This window comes from Atractosteus spatula, chromosome 4, assembly GCF_055471065.1.
Source record: "Atractosteus spatula isolate fAtrSpa1 chromosome 4, fAtrSpa1.hap1, whole genome shotgun sequence".
NCBI classification, from domain to species: domain Eukaryota; kingdom Metazoa; phylum Chordata; class Actinopteri; order Semionotiformes; family Lepisosteidae; genus Atractosteus; species Atractosteus spatula.
In genome coordinates this window covers 71,828,840-71,847,997 of record NC_142709.1, presented here as the reverse complement: position 1 = coordinate 71,847,997, position 19,158 = coordinate 71,828,840, and the positions used below count along the sequence as shown (strand labels likewise).

Below are 19,158 nucleotides of genomic sequence, written 5' to 3'. Positions count from 1 at the left end.
CTTAGTAACGCCGTCTCCATGGCCGCTGTCCAAGTCCTGCTTTTAAGCAATTGTTCCTGCACAAGCAAACAACTGGAAATACTGACGTGGGGGTTGAGGTCACATGCTTTCTAGAAACTAGCACAGCACGGGATGAAGGAGTCCACTATTTTCAGCAGGGAGTGTGACATGAGCGGAGCAGACAGTGTGACATGCCCTTGTTGGAACAAGCATTTTCTTTCCAATACAGGCCTGCACATCACAAAACAGCAGGGCTGGTAAAAGCAGATCGCTGTGGCTTAAACTTGGTGATTTCGTTCAGACACGAGCTGATCCCTTACACCATCACAGCAGGGCGTTACAAGTTATTCTCACCTGGTCAAACCCCCGTGAAACTGTTCACAGCGGACTGAAGTGATGTCAGAGATCCGTGCCATCTTCCATACTATTGTGCCCATGGTCCATCATATCAACAGGAGAAATCAAAGCTACTGTACATAACTTACATAGGGTATGACTTTCTTTGTTCCTGCGGTAATAACCAAAAAGCACAACTGATCATGTCTTGCCATTCATTTCATTTACATACAAGCCACAAACACGCATTGAAAGGACTAGGGTTCATACAGTTACCAAGAAAACCACAAGAACAGTTTTTTTCTCTGCAGTTTAACACAAATGGAACAGTGCTCTTCACTGGTAACCAACGTGCAGCGAGACCTCGGAGGAAAACATGCAAAAAGAAAAACAAACAGTTCCTCTTTTCATGGCAGCATGATTTAAATAGAGAACCTTACATGTCCCAAAGGGCTTTCCCCTCTACTATCTATTTATAATTATCCAAATATAGTTTGTGAGCAATAACCATTTATACCGATCCAGTCAGCACAACACCCTCTGATAGTGATTGTGCATAGCAAAAGCATTTTATTGTACTGGGGTTTTGCCATTTTCTATGTGTGCTATTCATAAGGAACGAATATGTGTGTATATATATATTAGAAAGGTATAAAACAGGTATAAACAGTATCAACAGAAGGGAGGTCATTTGGCCCAGCTAGCTTGTTGGGTAGTTAGAAGCTAATCGGATTTCATCCAGCTGTTTCTTGAAAGAAGCCAGGGTATCGGGCTTCAGCAACAAGGCTGGGCAGCTTGTTCCACACCCCCGCAACCCTTGTGGTATGGAAGGGGGATGACATCTTCAGTGCTTCTGAGGATCTTGAATCCCTGTATCAGGTTCCCTCGCAGTCTGCATTCAAGACTAAAATGGTTCAGTTCCCGATGCTTGTCAGTGCAGGACTTTTCACTTCAGAATATACCTGGTGTCTCCTCTCTGGATCAATTCCACAGCAGCAATATATTTTCTATAATATGGTGACCATAATTGTACACAATAATCTAAGTGACACCTTACTAATGCATTACAGTTTTCACATCACATTCCTTTGTTTCAAATCTAAACTTGTAACTATCCTAACTTTCTTTCGCCTTTCTTCGTGTTGCCTAGATGTTATCGATGTGTCCGCATAAGTCTTTTTCATAAGTATACAGAACGCATAAGAACGGCCACCATACAGTATACAGCCAGCTACACTTGCTTATTAATTTACTGTGAGTAATAAACAGTTTGTCACACTGATGTGGCAGCTACACCTGCTAAACCTTTATTGAAACATCATTCTTCCCAGAATAGCAAGATGTCAGATTTCTAGTGGATTAATTCTCACTGTTCAGAGTTAAGTTCACTGGTGTAAGTTTTGCCACTTGTTTTTCTCTAAAATATGTCAGTCCTCTGCAGGGCTCCTGTCCTTCTGCATGGGTCTGGACTGTGTAAGGGAAATGTTTAAAAACACGGATAGCAAGTGAAAACAGGGAACGGTATTTACTCGGGAAGGCCGCCACCTTCCAGCACCCTCCACATCAGTTTCGAAATATCTCCGAAAATTCCAGAGCGGTGACTCAACGCAAGTCCCCCGACAGAGACGCAGGAAACAGGAAAGAGGGACAAGGGCCAGGAGCCGAGGAGTCACGCTCACTTTCTCCGAGAGGCAAAGCCCTAAAGGAGGCGGATTCCTGTCGACCTCCAGCTTTTGGTCCAACCCAAGTCGTTAAACCATTAACAGTCATTTTCTGAGATAAATAAGAATTTATCGGGCCTTTTGAGGCTGATTACTCAAAGCATGAGTTTCATTAACCGTGGGGAACAATGGAGCCAGCCAAGAAGTCTTATAGTCATGCAGTAAATTATCAGTACAACTATGCGACTAAGAGATTGAGTGGAACAGAACCTGGGAGACACTGGGCTCTCTGAGAACTGAGCCTGTGTCCCAGGACATATGAGATTACACAAGTCCGAGTTGTACTGGGAGGCAAAACGTCCTCTCTCATGAACTCTTATTCCGTCACACAATTTGGGCTCCCAGAGCTGGGACCAGCATTCAAAGAGGCAATTAAAATAAGGCAATTAAAACTTAGCTGGAGGTGTTGAGAACTGAAGAAAGGTCACCGACGAGAGGTCATTCAGTCTATCCGGCTCGTTTGGAAGTTAAAATTAGTAGTGAGATGATCTAAGGATCTCATCCAGCTGTTTCTTGAAAGAAACCAGGGTACTGGCTTCAACAGCCATGAATATTCTGGAAGAATTGGAGTTCAGAATGGTTCCAACACTTGAATCTCATAAAGGCATCTATACTGTACATTGTTACACAGCACAGTAAGCAAAACATAAACTAGTGTTAATTCTCCAACATCTGGATTCTGGATCAGTGGTGCATCTGTGTACACCGGTACAGAGAAACTATATTCTACATTAAGAAAGAGTTTAAAACTGGATTCCACCAAGTACATCAGCGAGAATACTATTTGATCAGTTCTATAAGGCCTTCCATCGTATTCATGCTCAGGATAAATGTTAAAACTCGCCAGCAATTAAAAAAGTAATCACAATGAATAAAATATTTGAACTTGACAATGGCACAGCTTAATACCCCACAGCACAGCCATCTGCCCTGGGGTCAGAGCCTGCCCACCACACCCTCCCCGACTGCTCAGGGCTGTAGGAGCCTGGGTCCCACCAACACCCTTCAGCGATGACCTGTCCACGTCCAAATTCTGCCCGGTCGTGTCCGGACACCGGCCAGCGAACACTGTGCCCTCGGTGCTCCAATTCCTTTGCCACACCTTCCATAATGCCCTCCTCCAGTGACAGCTGCCATGCCTGCACTGTTTCAGAGAAAAGAGAGATATTCATGGTCTTGTACACCCCCCAATCCCTTTTTTATTTATCAATGCCCTTTCTGAATTGCAACTCTGCAAAGAGAGAACATAGTTGTTATGCCCTATGTGCTGTTTGCAGTTATTCCGTCTCACGTGGGCTTGCTCAAGTCACCACACTGGAACTGACAAGACTGCCGGAGCTCTGCATGTCAGCACACTTGGTTCTGATAAAGAATTCTGATTCAAGGACTCTGGAAATGGGCAGCATGGTGGTGCAGTGGTTGGCACTGCTGCCTCACCACGCTGGGTTCAAGTCTGGACCTGGGGTGCTGTCTGTGTGGAGTTTGCATGTTCACCCCCGTGTGTGTGTGGATTTCCTCAGGGTGCTCTGATTTCCTCTCCCAGTCCAAAGATGTACTGGCAGCCTTATTGGTTTCTGGGAAACCCGGCCCTGGAGTGAGTGTGTGTGTCTGTGTCTCTGTGTGCCCTGTGATGGACTGGCGTCTTGTCCAGCCTCGTGCACGCTGCCTTGCGCCTGTTGCTTGACAGGCCCGGCTCCTGCTTCCCCGTGATCCTGAATTGGATGCAGCGGTTAGAAAGGAATGGATGGACTCGGAAAATTACCACATCAGACAAAGGTAGAAAGTGAGCCATTGTAATCTCTGAATGTTTCTTAAGCCCAGTTTAAATGAACACGTCAGATCGAGCTGCCAATCACCGATTCCAAACCCTCGCCCTCGATCATGACTGACGGCCTGTCCACGGTCAACTAGACTAAACACTGGATTCCAATTCCCAGTGAGCAGGCGGGTCAGATGTCCCTCTAAAAAAAGCACGTGAGCTGCTGTGTTGCTCCAGGCTCTCAAACAATGTGGTCACTGACTTACTGCGCTTGTTATACTGGACGAAGATCCGAGGGGCATCGAGAGCTTCTTGTGGATTCATTCCAAACTCCAGCATGTTAAGCAGCACCTAACAAGACCAGAGCACCTGTGAAACTGCAGGCCATGACACGCAGAGCAACAGATCCAAACAAGAGCAGGCCCTGTGACCCATCCAGCTCGTTTCAGAGTAGCCAATTCATCCGAGGATGTCGTCCAGACTAGGCTACCAGCTTCAACAGTATGACACGACATCTTGTTCCACACTCCTACCATCTTTTGCGTAAAGATGTGCCTCCTGCTCTGTTTATCATGCACTTCAACGTACTTTCCACTTGTGTCCCTGTGGTCTGGTTTTCACCGTTCATGATACCAGCAGCAATACTTCACTGTGCGGACACAACTATCAGCTCTGCTGCCATTTCAAAGACAGGTATTGTTTTAAAAAAATGATCCAGCCACCCCTAATGTGCAGTATTCCACACCCCTTGAAGCCAGATCGCGATCGCGGAGCAGCAGTGGCACCTCATACCACGAAACAGGAGAACACGCAGTTTCAGGAATGTCACCAATTTGCCTGCCAATACTTTGAAAACAGCGAACATAAGACTTAAGTCATTAGCTTGTATTGACAATGTTATAATGGGGTTGAATGAAAGATTTAAAAAGGACTTGGTGGTCAATGAGGTCAAATTGGATCTGTGCCTGTGGCTGGAAGGTTGCTGGTTTGAATCCTGCAGCCGGCAGAGGAATCCTACTCTGTTGGGCCCCTGAGCAAGACCCTTCACCCCAGCTGCTCCAGGGGCGCCGTATAAAGGGCTGACCCTGCGCTCTGACCCCCAGCTTCTCTCTCCCTGTCTGTGTGTCTCATGGAGAGCAAGCTGGGGTCTGCGGAAAGACGAATTCCTAATGCAAGAAATTGTATAGGGGTGATAAAATGATCTGATCTAAATTGCTCAGCTTCAAGTCTGACCTGCCTAGATTTCACTCTCCTTCAGCAGGAACTGTCAGCCCTGGATCGCTGTGAAAAGACCGGCAGACTCTTGCACAACTGCTGGTTTACGTAAGACTGCCATTTCTGCAAGTCCAGAGTGTAGTGGTCTAGAGAGTACCCACCCCTTGTAATAGAAGATCGAGATAGAAGAGTTATAAAATTCACAGGCAATTCTCATATATTCATAATCAATATCACTATTTATGATCACTACAAAGGTTACTAATGGGAAATATCCTTCTTGGGGAGGTAAACCCTAGCTCCTATGCACTGGAGTAGAATCTTTGGCCAATGGTTAAGTCTTACTTTACTGGTCTCTGTTAAAATCAGCAACAGATGCAGAGCTGGAAAAAAGCTTTAAATCGGTCTAATCAAAGCGGCAGTATCAATTAAGAACAGTAACCAGAAGACCCAGATCCCCCGAGACTGAATCCGTACACTGCTTCTCACAGTTAATGGAAACATACTGTACAGCCCACGGGCTGTTAACTGCGTTACAACTCTCGGTGTAATAACAGCCTATCACCTTCTTTTTTGGAGAAAATAAAAAAACAACCACTTTTTCTCCTTCCTTTTCATGCAAAATGATCAAAAAGTACTTTATATGGCGCCTTTCATCTGCAAAGGAGCACAAAGCAATTTACCCCCTTTACCCCTCCACCCCCTGCTGATGCCCCCCGCGATTAAGGGGGAACCGCAGGGAGGCCTGGACACCGGGGCTCAGGACACCCCTCCTCTTCCGAACAGCCCTAATGACCCCTGCTGACCAAGCAGCCAGGACCGCAGTCGAACGTGTCACCCGGAGGGCAGACGGGGGGCGCCGGTCACCTGAACGTGTCCCTGCGGCTGCATTAAGGCCCCCATGACCCCGAAGGTGCACAGCAGCCGGCCCGTGTCCACAGCGGTCAGCAGAGCCGGGATGATGGTGTGGAAAGGCCTCTTCGCAGGCCCCACGCAGTTTCTGTGCTCACGGAGCAGAGAGAAGCCACTTCCCCTGTTCTAGCAGGAGGAACGAGGACAGACACAAAACACTCAAAATACAGGAAGCAGCTAAGATAAACAGAGTCTTTTTGGTTGTTGTTGTTGTTGTTGTTGTCTTTTCGGAATCATATTATTTATTTTGAAGATATGGGGGATTCTTTAGGAAGTTTTGCAGTGAAATCACAGTGGGGAAATGTCCTGCAACCATTTTAATTTTCTCCTTTTAAAGTCTAAGGTCTAAACTTTTTTAGCATAACTTTGAAAGTACCAAACACAATCCCAGGGCGGATCCCACTTTGTGCCCTGTGTTTCCGGAAGAGGCTCCGTAAACTTTACAGGGAACAGCAGGCTTTCTGATCCCTGAATAAATGTATCCATTTATAAGAAAGGCAATGTAAAATGTTATTACCTTCACTGCTTTAAACAATAACATACTAAACAGCCCGTAACAGAACATAAATGTTAATACTACGGTTAGTACTAGCGATGTGCTCCTGCGTGTCTGGACCTTTCAGGAACAGGGCAGCTCTTGTTCAGCTGTCCTGTCGGGTCTACCTGCAGAGTGAAGCCACAGCCGGCAGGAGCAAGGCCCGTCCCAAAGCCCATGTAGTTGCTGTTGATGAAGGAGCAGGCGTTGCCCTCCCGGTCCACCACAGTGAAGTACACCGTGTCCCCGCCCTCCGGAGCCCCATGCTCCAGGCTGCTGCTCGCCCTGTTCGCAGGAAGTGTGAAAAGAAACAACATGGACCTGCAGACCTGCAGGACTTCAGACCGTGGTAAATAGCACATTAAACACCAGTGCCGAAAAGCTTGGGAAACTGGTGCCATAAGCAAAATACCGGCAGGCTGATAGAGGGCAGAGCGGTGGCTCTGTGGCTCAGGATCTGTGCCTGTGGCTGAAGGGTTGCCGGTTCAAATCCTGCAGCCAGCAGAGGAATCCTCCTCTGTTGGGCCCCTGAACCCTTAACCCTTCCAAGCCCTTAACCCCAACTGCTCCAGGGGTGCCGTATAAATGGCTGACCCTGCGCTCTGACCCCCAGCTTTCTCCCCGTCTGTGTGTCTCATGGAGAGCAACCTGGGGTCTGCGAAAAGACAAATTCCTAATGCAAGAAATTGTATAGGGCTATTCAATTTTATTAATTGTATAGTGATCTTATATCTTATCTCTCTTATATTATAGGTGGGACTAGAAAGCTCATGAAAAACAGAAACAAAAAGAAAAACAGCTTGTAATTTATGACTGGCTGACCAGACTAACTTTTAACTCTAACTCTTTTCAGTCGAGTCTCATGCAAAATAATGTAAGAGAAAATGAGAGTGTCCGAATTGTTGTGACAAATAAACAGATGTCCTATTAAACTTGTATTAGAGTACAACAGGTGAAATTAACAGGTTAAAAAAGGCTTAAACACTATTTAGAACAAGTACAACCTGCTTCTTATGACTTCATCGCTACCCAGGGGTTATATGACACCAGCAAACGCAGGACAGCATTTCGGTGAGCAACCCCAGAGGGCAAAGTCCGCCTGAAGCTTGGGGCTGTCCATGACTAGATCAATAAACCCTTTCCATCATGCTCTCCAAACAAGAGGCAGGCTCATGCTCTTTTTTTAGATGGTGATTACAGCAAAGGTGAGTAAACTCTCCTATCTAAAGTAAACAGTCGGTGCCTGACACAGGCAGTACCGAGTTATGGGCAGGGAGGGTGCATGATGCACACAGTCACTCAGTAACAGAATTCTACTGTTCCCAAACAAAGAGCCAGTCATTCGCTGGCAAGGCCATGTTCCCACTTTCCAGCGCCGCGGCAACCGAAATGAAAACTTACTTCTCCAAGCTGATGAGCCCCGACCGCCGTCGGCTGTACTCCTTCTCCAAAAGTCCCCCCACCGGCACGTGCACCTGCTCGGGGTCGGCGCAGTAGCAGGACGTGTCCGAGACGCCGAGTTTCAGGGCCTCCGTCAGGACGTGGAGGTAGTCCGCGCTGTTGTGGCCCATCTCTGGACGGGGGGGGAAGCAGAGAGGCCACAGCGTCAGAACAGTCGCTCTCAGAGCACAAAGAAAGGTTGTGTATACCAGCTGTAAAGCAGTATGGTATAATAATGGAGTGAGAAATGAAACTCAAACGTCTGATACTTAAATGGACAGTGGAAATTAAAGGCAACGGAAACAGAGTGCAGCAGTGTCACATGCGTGCTTACTCTGGATTTCAAAGGCTTTCAAAAGCACTGAGTCCCATGCTGCGAAGCATCTGCCATAAAATCAGATGGTGTGCAGATGAGAATTTCACACTTATACGTTGATACTTCCCGCTCGATCGCTTAAATGCGTTTGTGGTGCCATCTCTGAATGAGTCGGGAAAGCCTGTAAGTGGGTGCCGCAGGTCAAACAGGCACCGTCCCTGGCTTTAACAAAGAGAGGCTTACAGTCAGGCTCTGTCAGGAGGAGCCCCATTCCTGAAGGAGACCTCCTTGAAGCCGGGGCTACCTTGGACAGAGAAGTTCTCCAGAATGTTGAGAGCAATCAGAGCTGCTATCCCTTGTCCGTTGGGAGGAATTTCCCAGAGCCTGACGCCCTGCAAGACATTAAGCACAGCGGCCCTGAAACAACACCCTTCCTGTGGGAGAGCAGATCCGACAGACCTCCCTGTGAAACGCACCCCCACTCCCAGATTCAACTAGCAGAGAGCGCGTGAGCTCCGAGGTGCATTCTGGGCCATGACAATGTCAACAAAATTCAGGCACGCCGGACTACGAACCGCCTTTGTGAATTCTTTACATAAAACGTCACAATCTTTTGTTCTTTTATTTTTAAAACATGTCTCTTCGGCTGCCAGCATTTCCTATAACCTTGGAACAGAATAGCATGAGTCGCTCGCTTCAGAGTCTGACATTATGAAGGGATTTAAAAGTGAACCAACTAGGGAATTCCTCACACTATAGCGAATTCAAGTGGAAAATATCCTAACATTACCTTTAAATCCCAAAGCACTACATTCCGGGATGAGTTTGAAATGTTAGTCTATTTGTCAAGCTTTAATGGACTTCAGGAACCAGAGTTTATGTTTTCAATCTGTAAATATAAAGTTACCTGCTCCATGCCGTAAGTGCCCAAGATATACACAAATATGTTGTTCCACATAGCTGCACCCAGGAAAAAGCTGCCCAGCTATATTGTTGAAACAGCTGAATGAAAATCCTGAATCAGTTGGGTACTAGTAGCCAAGGCTAAGCAGCCAAGATGGGCCAGATGGTCTCCACTTGCTTGTAAGCTTTCTAATGTTTTTGTGTTTTGAGAGCACAAGACACGGAGAGGTGAGACACCACTGGGTTTGAAAAGCTGCAGAGGAAGCCCACCGCACTGGGGGAAGTCCCAGTTTCCTGGGCGGGGCCTAAGGCCTCTCGCTTACTTTGTAATCTGTGTAAATGGGCCGAACCCTGGAACTGGTGTGACACTTGAGGTCCTCTAAGCACATAACTCCACCATTGTTACGGACAACATCCACCACAGCTTCTGCTATTCTCCCTTCATAAAATCCAGACTTCCCGTGCAGGGCGATCTCCTGTGAACGAAACAGCAAAATTATTTTTCATCCATTTCACCTCCCTCCGTCTACTGTTCCCAAAACCACAGTACCTGTGCGCTTACCATTTACCTCTAGAGAAGCAGGGAAGCCTTTTCCACTCTGTTAAAAAAAGACAGTCCCGGTATACACAGACATTTACAAATGACAGAACACGCAAACCTGATTTTTCCAAATTGGAAGCATGACTATAAGTTTAAAACTAGTGTTTGATACTGATTTATATATGGGCTCTGTTAGTGAGCAAAAAATGGACCTTCATAGAAATATGAACCATAAGGTTCACCATTAAGTATCTATCCAGATCCATAAACCACTGATCATGATGGATATGGTTTGTATCTGCTTTGATTTCCTGGTAATTTTAAGTTCTTGTGAACCATAACAAGAGCTGTTGGTAGTGACATGAACAGCACTGCTGCCAGCTCAATGTCTTGCTGCTCTAGGTACAATAAAAGACACAAAAGGCAACAATTGTTCAGGTAATGCTGAACAATATTTCTTCTATCTTCAACGTGCTGCTAAAGTTCAGGTCATTTGCTTAAGTTAACATCACTGTAGCACCAGGGAGGGGCCCTAGTCAGTCTCCGAATGACTGACTCAAGCCACGGACTGGAACAGAAGAGATAACGCAGTAAATGATGAGCAGCTCACGACCCTGCGCGTGAACCGTACAGCACGTGACCCTCTGGATGATGGGCCCACCCCTGTGGCAGCACACGAATGACCAACACTACGAGGGAACGAGTGATTGATGCCTCTCTCTCCCAATCTGCGCTGGCTCTCCTGTGGGGCTCCATGGAGCTGCAGAGTCCACACATGAGAAACAGATGCTGATCGATGCAGCTTTTTTTCACCTCAGAAATATCGCTAGACTACGCCCTATGTTATCACTAACTGGGGCTGAAAAACTGATCAACACATTTCTGTTCTCCCGAATTGACTACTGTGATGCTCTGCTCTCTGGGGTATCTAAATCTACATTGGCCCAACTGCAGTATGTCCGAAATTTGGCAGCCAGAATCCTGACCAGGTCTAGTGCAAGTGATCACATTACTCCTATCCTGGAGTCCTTGCACTGGCTTCCTGTCAAATTCCGTGTGGACTTTAAAATCCTCATGCTCACCTATAAGGCTCTGCATGGCTTGGCATCTCAGTACCTGTCTGAACTATTATCGCCCTACTCCCCACCTCGCAACCTTCGATCTTCTAATTCTGGTCTCCTAACTGTCCCCCAAGCCCATCCACATTCTATGGGTGACAGGGCCTTCTCCTGTTATGCCCTAAAGCTCTGGAACTCTCTGCCCAAGGATATCAGAGAGTCATCTTCTATAAACTCCTTCAAATCAGGACTCAAAACCTTCTTCTTTAGAAGAGCCCTTACTGAACTGGTCCCATTCTTTACCCCTCTGCTCCTACTATACTTAGTACCACCATCCACGGTCTCCTCTGTGTATTGTAACTGTGTTTTACATTGTGGATTCTTTTAATTTGTTGCTGTTGTCATTCTGTAAAGCACTTTGAGAAGCCACCTTTAATGGCGCGACATAAAATAAAAGTTTATTATTATATCATCATCAACGCAGGAGTTGCAGCACTAATAAGGATCAGATCTGTACCGAACAGGTAAATAAATAATGCAAGGAGCCAAGGGGATATGCAGCTCCAGTCCTGGAGGACTCCAGGAGGAAATGGAAGGTGCCTTCAGTCCCCTGGGGACTTGCCAACCTCACAGGTTTCTCTGTTTCTCACACAACCTCTGTTTCTCAGGACAAAGGCCGGTGTCCCTGAGGAGCTCCCTCAGAGGCTTGCTGATGAGCTGTGGGCGGCACACTCCCCTCCCCTACCTCCCTCACACTGCCAGGGCGCGTTCTGGCCGGTCACGCAACGCGCTCTCGTTTCGTCCCGCGCGGGACAGATGCACAGTCCTCACGGGACATCGCGCCACCGCCGAGCCACCCGTGGGCCGCGCTCGGTCAACTGCAGCCGGTCTCGAAGAATTCCAAGCAGAACGAACCAAAAAAAAAAACCACACACACACCCAGCAACGAGGTCACGTTTTATAAAGGGAGAACCGGTGTATGATGTTTCAGAAACAATGCGAGTGGGTAACAGATCAGCCTCCTTTCCTGTGTGTAAACATGAGCTGAAGAGGAAGATCCGACCGCAAGCCAAACATTCAAACAGGATTTCAGTCTCCTGCTGCCTCACCCTTGAAAAACCATAATGTAAATAAGAACCAAACTGATGCGCAGAAGACCGGTTATGTTCTGTAAATCTACATTTCTTGACAAACAGACTGGTTTAGGCGCCTCTGCAGGTGTCTTGAGATTTTTACTGAGTAGAGCGCGGAGGATTGGTAGTGTCCTAAGCTATTACTATAGAACAAAGTCCTAATGCCTCCTGATGTTCTGACAACATAGCAAAGCTTTGCTAATGCAGGTGAAACGTGCTGTAAATTATACGTACTGTAACAACACAGTAAATGGAGCAGAAATACTGATACAGAAATACAGAAAAATGCCAGGGATTTCTCTGCACTTCCCTTTTAGTATTGAAATCTGCCAGTGGGCTCACAAATTAATTAACAAATTGAAAGTGTGTTGATATTTCAACATTTCTCCCTATAGGAATCGAAAATCCGTTGAATTCAGCAGCACACCTGTTTACACGACCAGTACGAGAATTAGAAACCAGGAAGTATGCGTTCCCAGACTTAAATTACCTTGAATGTCTGAGCCAGCAGAGGGTTAGCAAACACTTCCCCCTGTTTTGGTGCTTTGCTGTTTAAAAGGAAATTCTCTGCGAGTTTTTTTCCAGCACTCTCCAAAGTCTTTGCCCATTTTTCCCAGTGGTGTGCTGTGATTCCGGCCACAGGGAAGCCCCTTTCAGCAAGGTCAATGGCGGGTTGCAGAATGTCACCAAGAGAGAGCTGCAACACAGCGAGCTTTAATCATTCACTGGCAAACACACAGTTCAACACAAACACGTACAACAGCTGGCTGTACTGTACACCAGCTCACTGCCTTCCAGGCTATTGACTCAGGTTTGATTCCAATTCGAAAACATGCCCCCCTGGGTACTGTACTATGTTTTTATCATGACGACCCTTAATTATTATAAGATTTGTAAGGCTAACTATTGAGCTCTGTTGAAAAGAATCTTGTCTGGCTCCCACATTCAACGGCTGGTGAAAATATTCACCTGGTAAGCTGCAGCAAAACTGTCCACTACAACATTAAACGGGCTTTTTGGCTGATTTTTTTGGCCAAACGTAGGGGGCTGAGATGTTCAGCGAAAAGCAGATCAGGCCTGGATTCAGAGCATAACTGAGCAACCGAACTGGACAAAGACAAGTCCGAAAGGACGTCCCCTGCCGGGGAACACCCTGTAAACACTGAACACGGTGTAAACACTGAACACGGTCCATGACATACAAACGAAATTCCTGAACTAGTGCCGCTGCCGGTGAGAGGAAAACGCTGAGGGGCTGAAAGCATGGTGCCGGTGCTGTGAACAACACAACTAAGGCTGATGCCATGGGCTGGCTTGGGAGTTTCACCAGCTACGAGGAAAGAAGGTGCACTGTCGGTCTGTGGGGAGCCTAGGAGACCACCGCAGGCACACCGGTCGGAGGGCTCTTACTCACACCGAACGTGAGGAAAAACGTTATTCGCTGGGGATGGATGACGAGGAACAACAAACAAGGAACGCCAACTCGCCTCCCCTCAGCACGGGAAATCCTGCACGCTGCGATAAATTTAAAAGCCCACTTAATAGCCTTACATGGTCAGGTCAAGGCTTAATATAAAAAAAAATCTGCTCTGTTGTGAAGTCTAAACACACAGGCTTGGCACTGGGGAATAGGCAGGGCCTTCCTGAATTTAATCTAACACTCATTCCATGCGTAATAATAACAATCATACTTTCTGGTCCCACAGTTACAGTTTATTCTGAGACCTGTACGAAGCCAAGCGCACTTTACAGAAAAACTTATCCTTTTCTATCAATTATTTATTGTTGCGGATTAACAACGGGATGATATTTCTCGGTTGCTACAGTTTCAGCCCAGATTCCCTACAGAATGTCTTCAGTTACAAGTTCTGCCAAGTTGTAACTGAAGTTTTAAACTTATGCTAAGTTTTTATTTATCTAAGGATGCAAATCACATTCCTCTTTGCTGCGAGGTTCAGAATTCCCAGCTCAAATATCAGTGCCAGCAGTTCCAATACTGAGCCTTTAGTGAAAAACAGATATGATAAAGCTTTAACAGAAAGTAAATGCTCGGCACCATTAACAAGTTTAATGACATCGGTGTCGCTGTTCTTAAATTTGAGCAGTCCCATTTAGCCGATTAAAATTCTAAAACAAAACAATCGAGAGTTTTAATCGTTGAATACCATTTTTATGGAATATAGCAACAGACCTTGACATTCAATAACATCTCAGTAAGTGTAAGTGGAACAAGTATTGTTACCAATTTCACCATGAAATCTCCTCTGACTGACTTGTACTGGGCCCTAATGCAGCCTAGTGAAGCGCTGAGGAGTCTGCAGTGAGTCTGCTGAGCTGCAGTGAAGACTCCTAGTGAACACAAGACACGGGGAGCCGATGCTCGCTGGCACGACTCCAGCCAGTTTGTCAGTAGGCTCTGAGCACCGCACACAGCAGCAGCTGCTGCGCGGTTGTGTCAGTTCCCTCTAACCACAGGGTGTGACCCTGCCGCTTGCTAATTAGAAAGCTGTTCTTTAATTGAGGAAGTAAACTAATAGCGAAAGGAGAGAGCCGAGGTGTGGGTACCTTCTTGCTGCCGAAGTTCTGCACGGCGTCGCACCAGCCGGCCGCCGCCCCTGGCACAGTGACCTGCAGGGCGTGAAAGGGGGAAGGCGGGTTGCTCTCGCTGAAACCCAGCCGCTCCAAGGCGTCCAGGGTCAGCGCCCTGGGGGACCTGCCACTGGGAACAGAGCGGACAGCCGTCGGCAGGGGCAGTGCAGCGGAGCTGAGGGCAGGCGACGCCCGAGGGCTCCACGCTTCCCTTCTCACCTTCCGTGCGGTGAAACAGGCCTTTTACAAAAATCCAAACGCCTGTCTTTGAAATGATCTATGCACCTCTGATATTCTTTTTGTTTTCCAAGCCACCGAAGAATAAGTCTGAGCAGGGAGCTGCGTCAGCATGCGCAGGCTGCAGAAGAACAAGTGAAGGTTTATTTCCTGCTGAAAGAGAAGAAAGGAAACACAATGTTTCGGCTGTGGAGCCTTCTTCAGCCTTCACACACCTAAAATAGGCTCCACATCCAAAACGTTGTTTCTTCTCTTCTCTTTTCAGCATGGAGTAAACCTTTATCTGATCCATCGTAGAATTGGCTTCTTGTTTTAGGGAAAGTCCCTCACAAAGTGTGTCTGAGCAGCTCAGAGGAGGGTAAGACAAAGTTTGTTGTGCGTGTACGCAACAGGAAAGCAGCAGAATTATTATTTAAAGATAAGGAAAACGGATTAAGAATACCAACAGAAGTCAATTTTAGTTGAGACTGGTACAAACACCCTTACAGATCCCATTACGTGTTAAGATGTAACTAGAAAAAGCTGTAAAAACCTTCTTCCAGAGTCGTTCGGAGCTGAATTAAAAAAAAAACAGCACCATAAAAGTACAATGCACGCCAACAGATAACACCAGTGCTGTGGTCTAAAACTAGACCATGATAATGGTGAATGAGAGAGCCTTACAGGGGGCTGAATTCCCTAAGTGGAATGACTTTGTAATGTGCAGTAACCACCGCAACAAAGAGACTTAAAAAGGATTAAAGAATTTATGTAGGTTTATGTTGAATGCTTTGTTAAACAGTGGGATAAAAAAAACGGTCAGAATCCAATATATCACTAATTGCTCTTACTCCCTTTGGTAAGCCTGTACCCCAAAAACGACTGCGCGCTGCGTAAGCTGGCGGACGCGGACAGCGCCTCCAAACCCGGCCCTGGTCTCACCTGCCGTTCAGGCCCTGGACCTCCCGGGTCTTGGCGTCGTAGAAGAGGCAGAAGCAGTCTCCTCCGACGCCGGTACTGCAGGGCTCGGTGACGCTCAGGGCAGCCGCCACCGCCACGGCCGCGTCAGCTGCGTTGCCCCCTTTCTTTAAAATATCTGCGGGGAGTGGGGGGGGGGGGGTCAACACGTCAGGCACCCCCGGCCGCCACAGCAGGCCGAGAGGACAACCAGCGGGTTAGCAACAGCCTCGACGACAGAGACGGAGACGGACACGACGGGGACTGGCGTCCAGACCGTGGAGCACAGCAGGACGCGCTCTCGACAGCACTGTGGTTGTTTATGAGGGTGGAGTGGGACAAAAGCGCTGGGACAGCAGAGCATCAATCCATTCAGCTGCCAACAGAGTAGCAGCACAACTGAAAAGCAACCGCAGAACGAAATCCGTCCTGCTGACGGCGCACCCGAGCACCTCAGCCGCACTCTGTGCTCTCTACCAGTGCACCTAGAAACACCCAAACCACAGCCCCGCAGTAAGTAACGCGGCCCTGCAGGGGGCGACAGTGGAGGGGCAGGCTCTGCTGCCGCATCGGACCCGGGTTCCCTGGTGAAGTGTTGTCTCCATGTGAGAGTGCGTGTGCTCCAAAGAGGGCTGGTGTCCCATCTAGGTTCTCTTCTGCCCATTGTCTGCTGGGTTAGGCCCTGGCCCATCACAACCCTGCTTGTCCTGCACCAAGCAGTTATTAAAAAACGGATGGACAGGAACCACACTGCAGTGACCGGCCTGTCTGTTCTGCGGCTGTGTTACAGTTCTTCTTCTGCAGTGGTTTGAACTCTGGGATTGCAGCTGGGAGGCTGTGGGTTCGAATCTCAGCAGGGGCACGACTGCTGCACTCATGAGCAAGGTGTGTCACTCACAAAGCACAAAGACCCAGCTGTATTAGTGGGCAGAAATTCAAGTGGCTGTACTTAAAATATTCAGCCTATAATAATAATAACAACAATAACAATAATAATAATAACAAACTGGAATGCTGCTTTCATTAACTTTAAAACTAAGCCACGATTCTTTTCAGCTAGTAGACCGACACAGAGCCTTCTAGCAACGACTATCCTGAAAACACCTGCGCTGTGAGGTACAGATTCAAACAACCCCATTATTTGCGATTTCCTCCAAATTGGGTGAGGCCAGTCCAGTTAGTGACACGGAGCTACTACAGCAGAGAGCCACAGTATGAGCTCTCTAGGGCCTGATTCCATTAACAGCTCTCAATTATCAACTGAGCGCGCAATGAAAAGACAACTAACTGATATGAGCTCCCTAACCTGGACCACTCTTCTACAGTGTGTAATCTGGACAGGTTTTAAATCACCACGATCTGCGCACATCTACAGTAATCAGCTAAAATCACATTGTATCTTTCATTATTTAGCCAGTACACTTTCTGAAAGTAATGACTCTAAAGAAAACAAAGCTCTTGAAAACGTTACAAACCTCCAGTAAAACTACCAGACACATTAATGAATCATCAAAGATAAGGAAAAAGAAGGTGAGAAACAAAGATTCATGTTTTGGGTATAACAGCATCTAAAACTCACAAAAATAGACTTGGTTACAGGAAAACACAACAGTTTTCCCAGAAGGATACCTCAGGAAATCCTTTGTTAATTAACTCTTTTTAAACCAATAAAAAACTCAAATATCCAGTCATTAGTCATTAATTTGATAAATCAGTCTTGAATTTGGAGTTTCATACAAAAACGTTAGCAAGGATAGAAAACACAATCCATCTCAACAGCAGCTAGAGTCATTTCCAATTTCTTACAGACTCTACTTTCAGCTGCATCTAAACCTGTATTAGATGCAGAAGATATTTCAGGCTGATTTCCTCATTTTCAGCAGATTAGCAAATCCATAGATATATACCAATATATAAGACAAACTACTACCATTTGTATAGTAATAATAATTAATAATAAATGCTTACACTTGTATAGCGCTTTTCTGGACACTCCGCTCAAAGCATTTTACAGGTCATGGGGATCCCCTCCACCACCACCAGTGTGTACCCCCACCTGGATGGTGCACCAGCACCAGATCCCCACACACCAGCTCTCAGTGGGGAGGAGAGCAGAGTAACGAAGCCAGTTCAGAGACAGGGGTTATTAGGAGGCCATGATTGTTAAAGGCCAAATTTGGCCAGGATACCAGGGTTACACTCCTACTCTAGTATGTAGAATTTATGTGTTACGTTTACAAATATCATACCAGAGCACACAATTTATTAAGCCAAGTAATAGATCTAACTGCTTTGAATCAGGAGTCTAAAATCCCCTCAGTGTTTTAGTCAGGAGCAGGTAACTCTCACGTCTAACTGAAGTGTTTGTACACGTGTTCCTGTTACAACCCCCTGCTCAGTTTTGCACACGCCCATCCATCTAGTCATTTTCTAAACCAGTCAGGATCGTCAGAGACCTGGGAGACTAACCCGAGGAAGCAACGAGCACAAGGCAGGGTACACCCCGGACAGGACACTAGTCCTAAACTGGTCACACTCAGACACACACACTTACACCAGGGCCAATTTTCCCAGAAGCCAATTAATCTACCAGCATGGGTCTGGACTGAGAATATGGGGAGAGCATACAAATGCCATGCAGACAGCACCCCAGGAATTGAACCCAGGGCCCCAGCGTTGCGAAGCAGCAATGTGAAACCCTGTGCTGCCCAGCTCCACTGTCTGCTGGATTAAAGGCTCTTTCATTTTCTGCCATTTCTTCAACCTTAATGCTCACAGAGCCCCAGTGGAATTCGGGAATGCTGAATGGTTTCTTTTCCACCATCCCAGACGTCTCCCACCCTTCATTTACCTCCTCCAAAAGTGACGATTGAACACTTACCAAGACCCACAAGAGAGGCTAAGGGCTGGCTGGAAGCTACACAGCCGTTTAAGCAAACAACGGGTGACCGGCGAGAAGAGAAAGTCATTTGGGGCAGCATTTCTCCCTAAAAAGATGAGATGTAAATGCATATCGCATGGTCTTACTACCAGCTCCCTCTACAGACCACGACTCCGGAGTTTTACAACGTACTTCTGGACTTGTGGAACTTGCAGAAAATAGTACGCTTTTATAACTACTGTGTTGTTTTTTTTAAATGCAAAGGCCAGGGGAGAGGATTTTAAAACAAAAGATGTTTGCATATTGGTGACTTCACTGATACACGTATCCTCCTCCAACACAGCTCCTCCGCGCAGCTCTGTGGCAGTAATGTACTGCGCAAACACCAGAATTCACTGTTATAGACAGTCTTAAGACAAAATCCGGGACAGATTGGTTCAGTGTCTTGTGACGCGAAAATCTGAACCCGAATGCAGAAAGTGTACTTCATTATACCGAGACTTTAAATCAAATTAAGCAGTCCGTAATAAAAGTTAATCGGCAACGAACGCAAAAGCATATTGATATTGTGATTTAAATTCACCGGACGTCCCAGTGTGATTAAAATCTGATTTGGGGTAACTACAACCGTCTCACAGGACATTAA

The 19,158-nt window shown here is 46.7% G+C and overlaps 1 protein-coding gene across 1 annotated transcript; it reads right to left on the bottom strand.

The window, feature by feature from the left end:
- Window positions 1–540: 540 nt before the first annotated feature.
- On the bottom strand, window positions 541–18,612 carry LOC148837167 (uncharacterized). Its single transcript, XM_088913902.1, has 11 exons — window positions 18,513–18,612; window positions 15,617–15,770; window positions 14,435–14,588; window positions 12,360–12,566; window positions 9,461–9,613; window positions 8,539–8,626; window positions 7,880–8,051; window positions 6,607–6,763; window positions 5,899–6,069; window positions 4,083–4,167; window positions 541–3,201 (listed from the first exon to the last, which is right to left on the bottom strand). The coding sequence occupies exons 1-11, from the start codon at window positions 18,610–18,612 to the stop codon at window positions 2,960–2,962; spliced, it is 1,683 nt and encodes a 560-aa protein (XP_088770028.1). The 3' UTR covers window positions 541–2,959.
- Window positions 18,613–19,158: the final 546 nt, after the last annotated feature.

What these genes read in the sequence shown, in the direction of transcription:
- LOC148837167 (XM_088913902.1), bottom strand. Translation starts at nt 18,612, where the DNA reads ATGCTGCCCCAAATGACTTTCTCTTCTCGCCGGTCACCCGTTGTTTGC. An exon ending in TGCTGGCTCAGACATTCAAG is followed by an intron (nt 9,614 to 12,359) that starts GTAATTTAAGTC and finishes TTTCGTTCACAG; the next exon opens with GAGATCGCCCTGCACGGGAA. An exon ending in CCATTTACACAGATTACAAA is followed by an intron (nt 8,627 to 9,460) that starts GTAAGCGAGAGG and finishes AATGTCTTGCAG; the next exon opens with GGCGTCAGGCTCTGGGAAAT.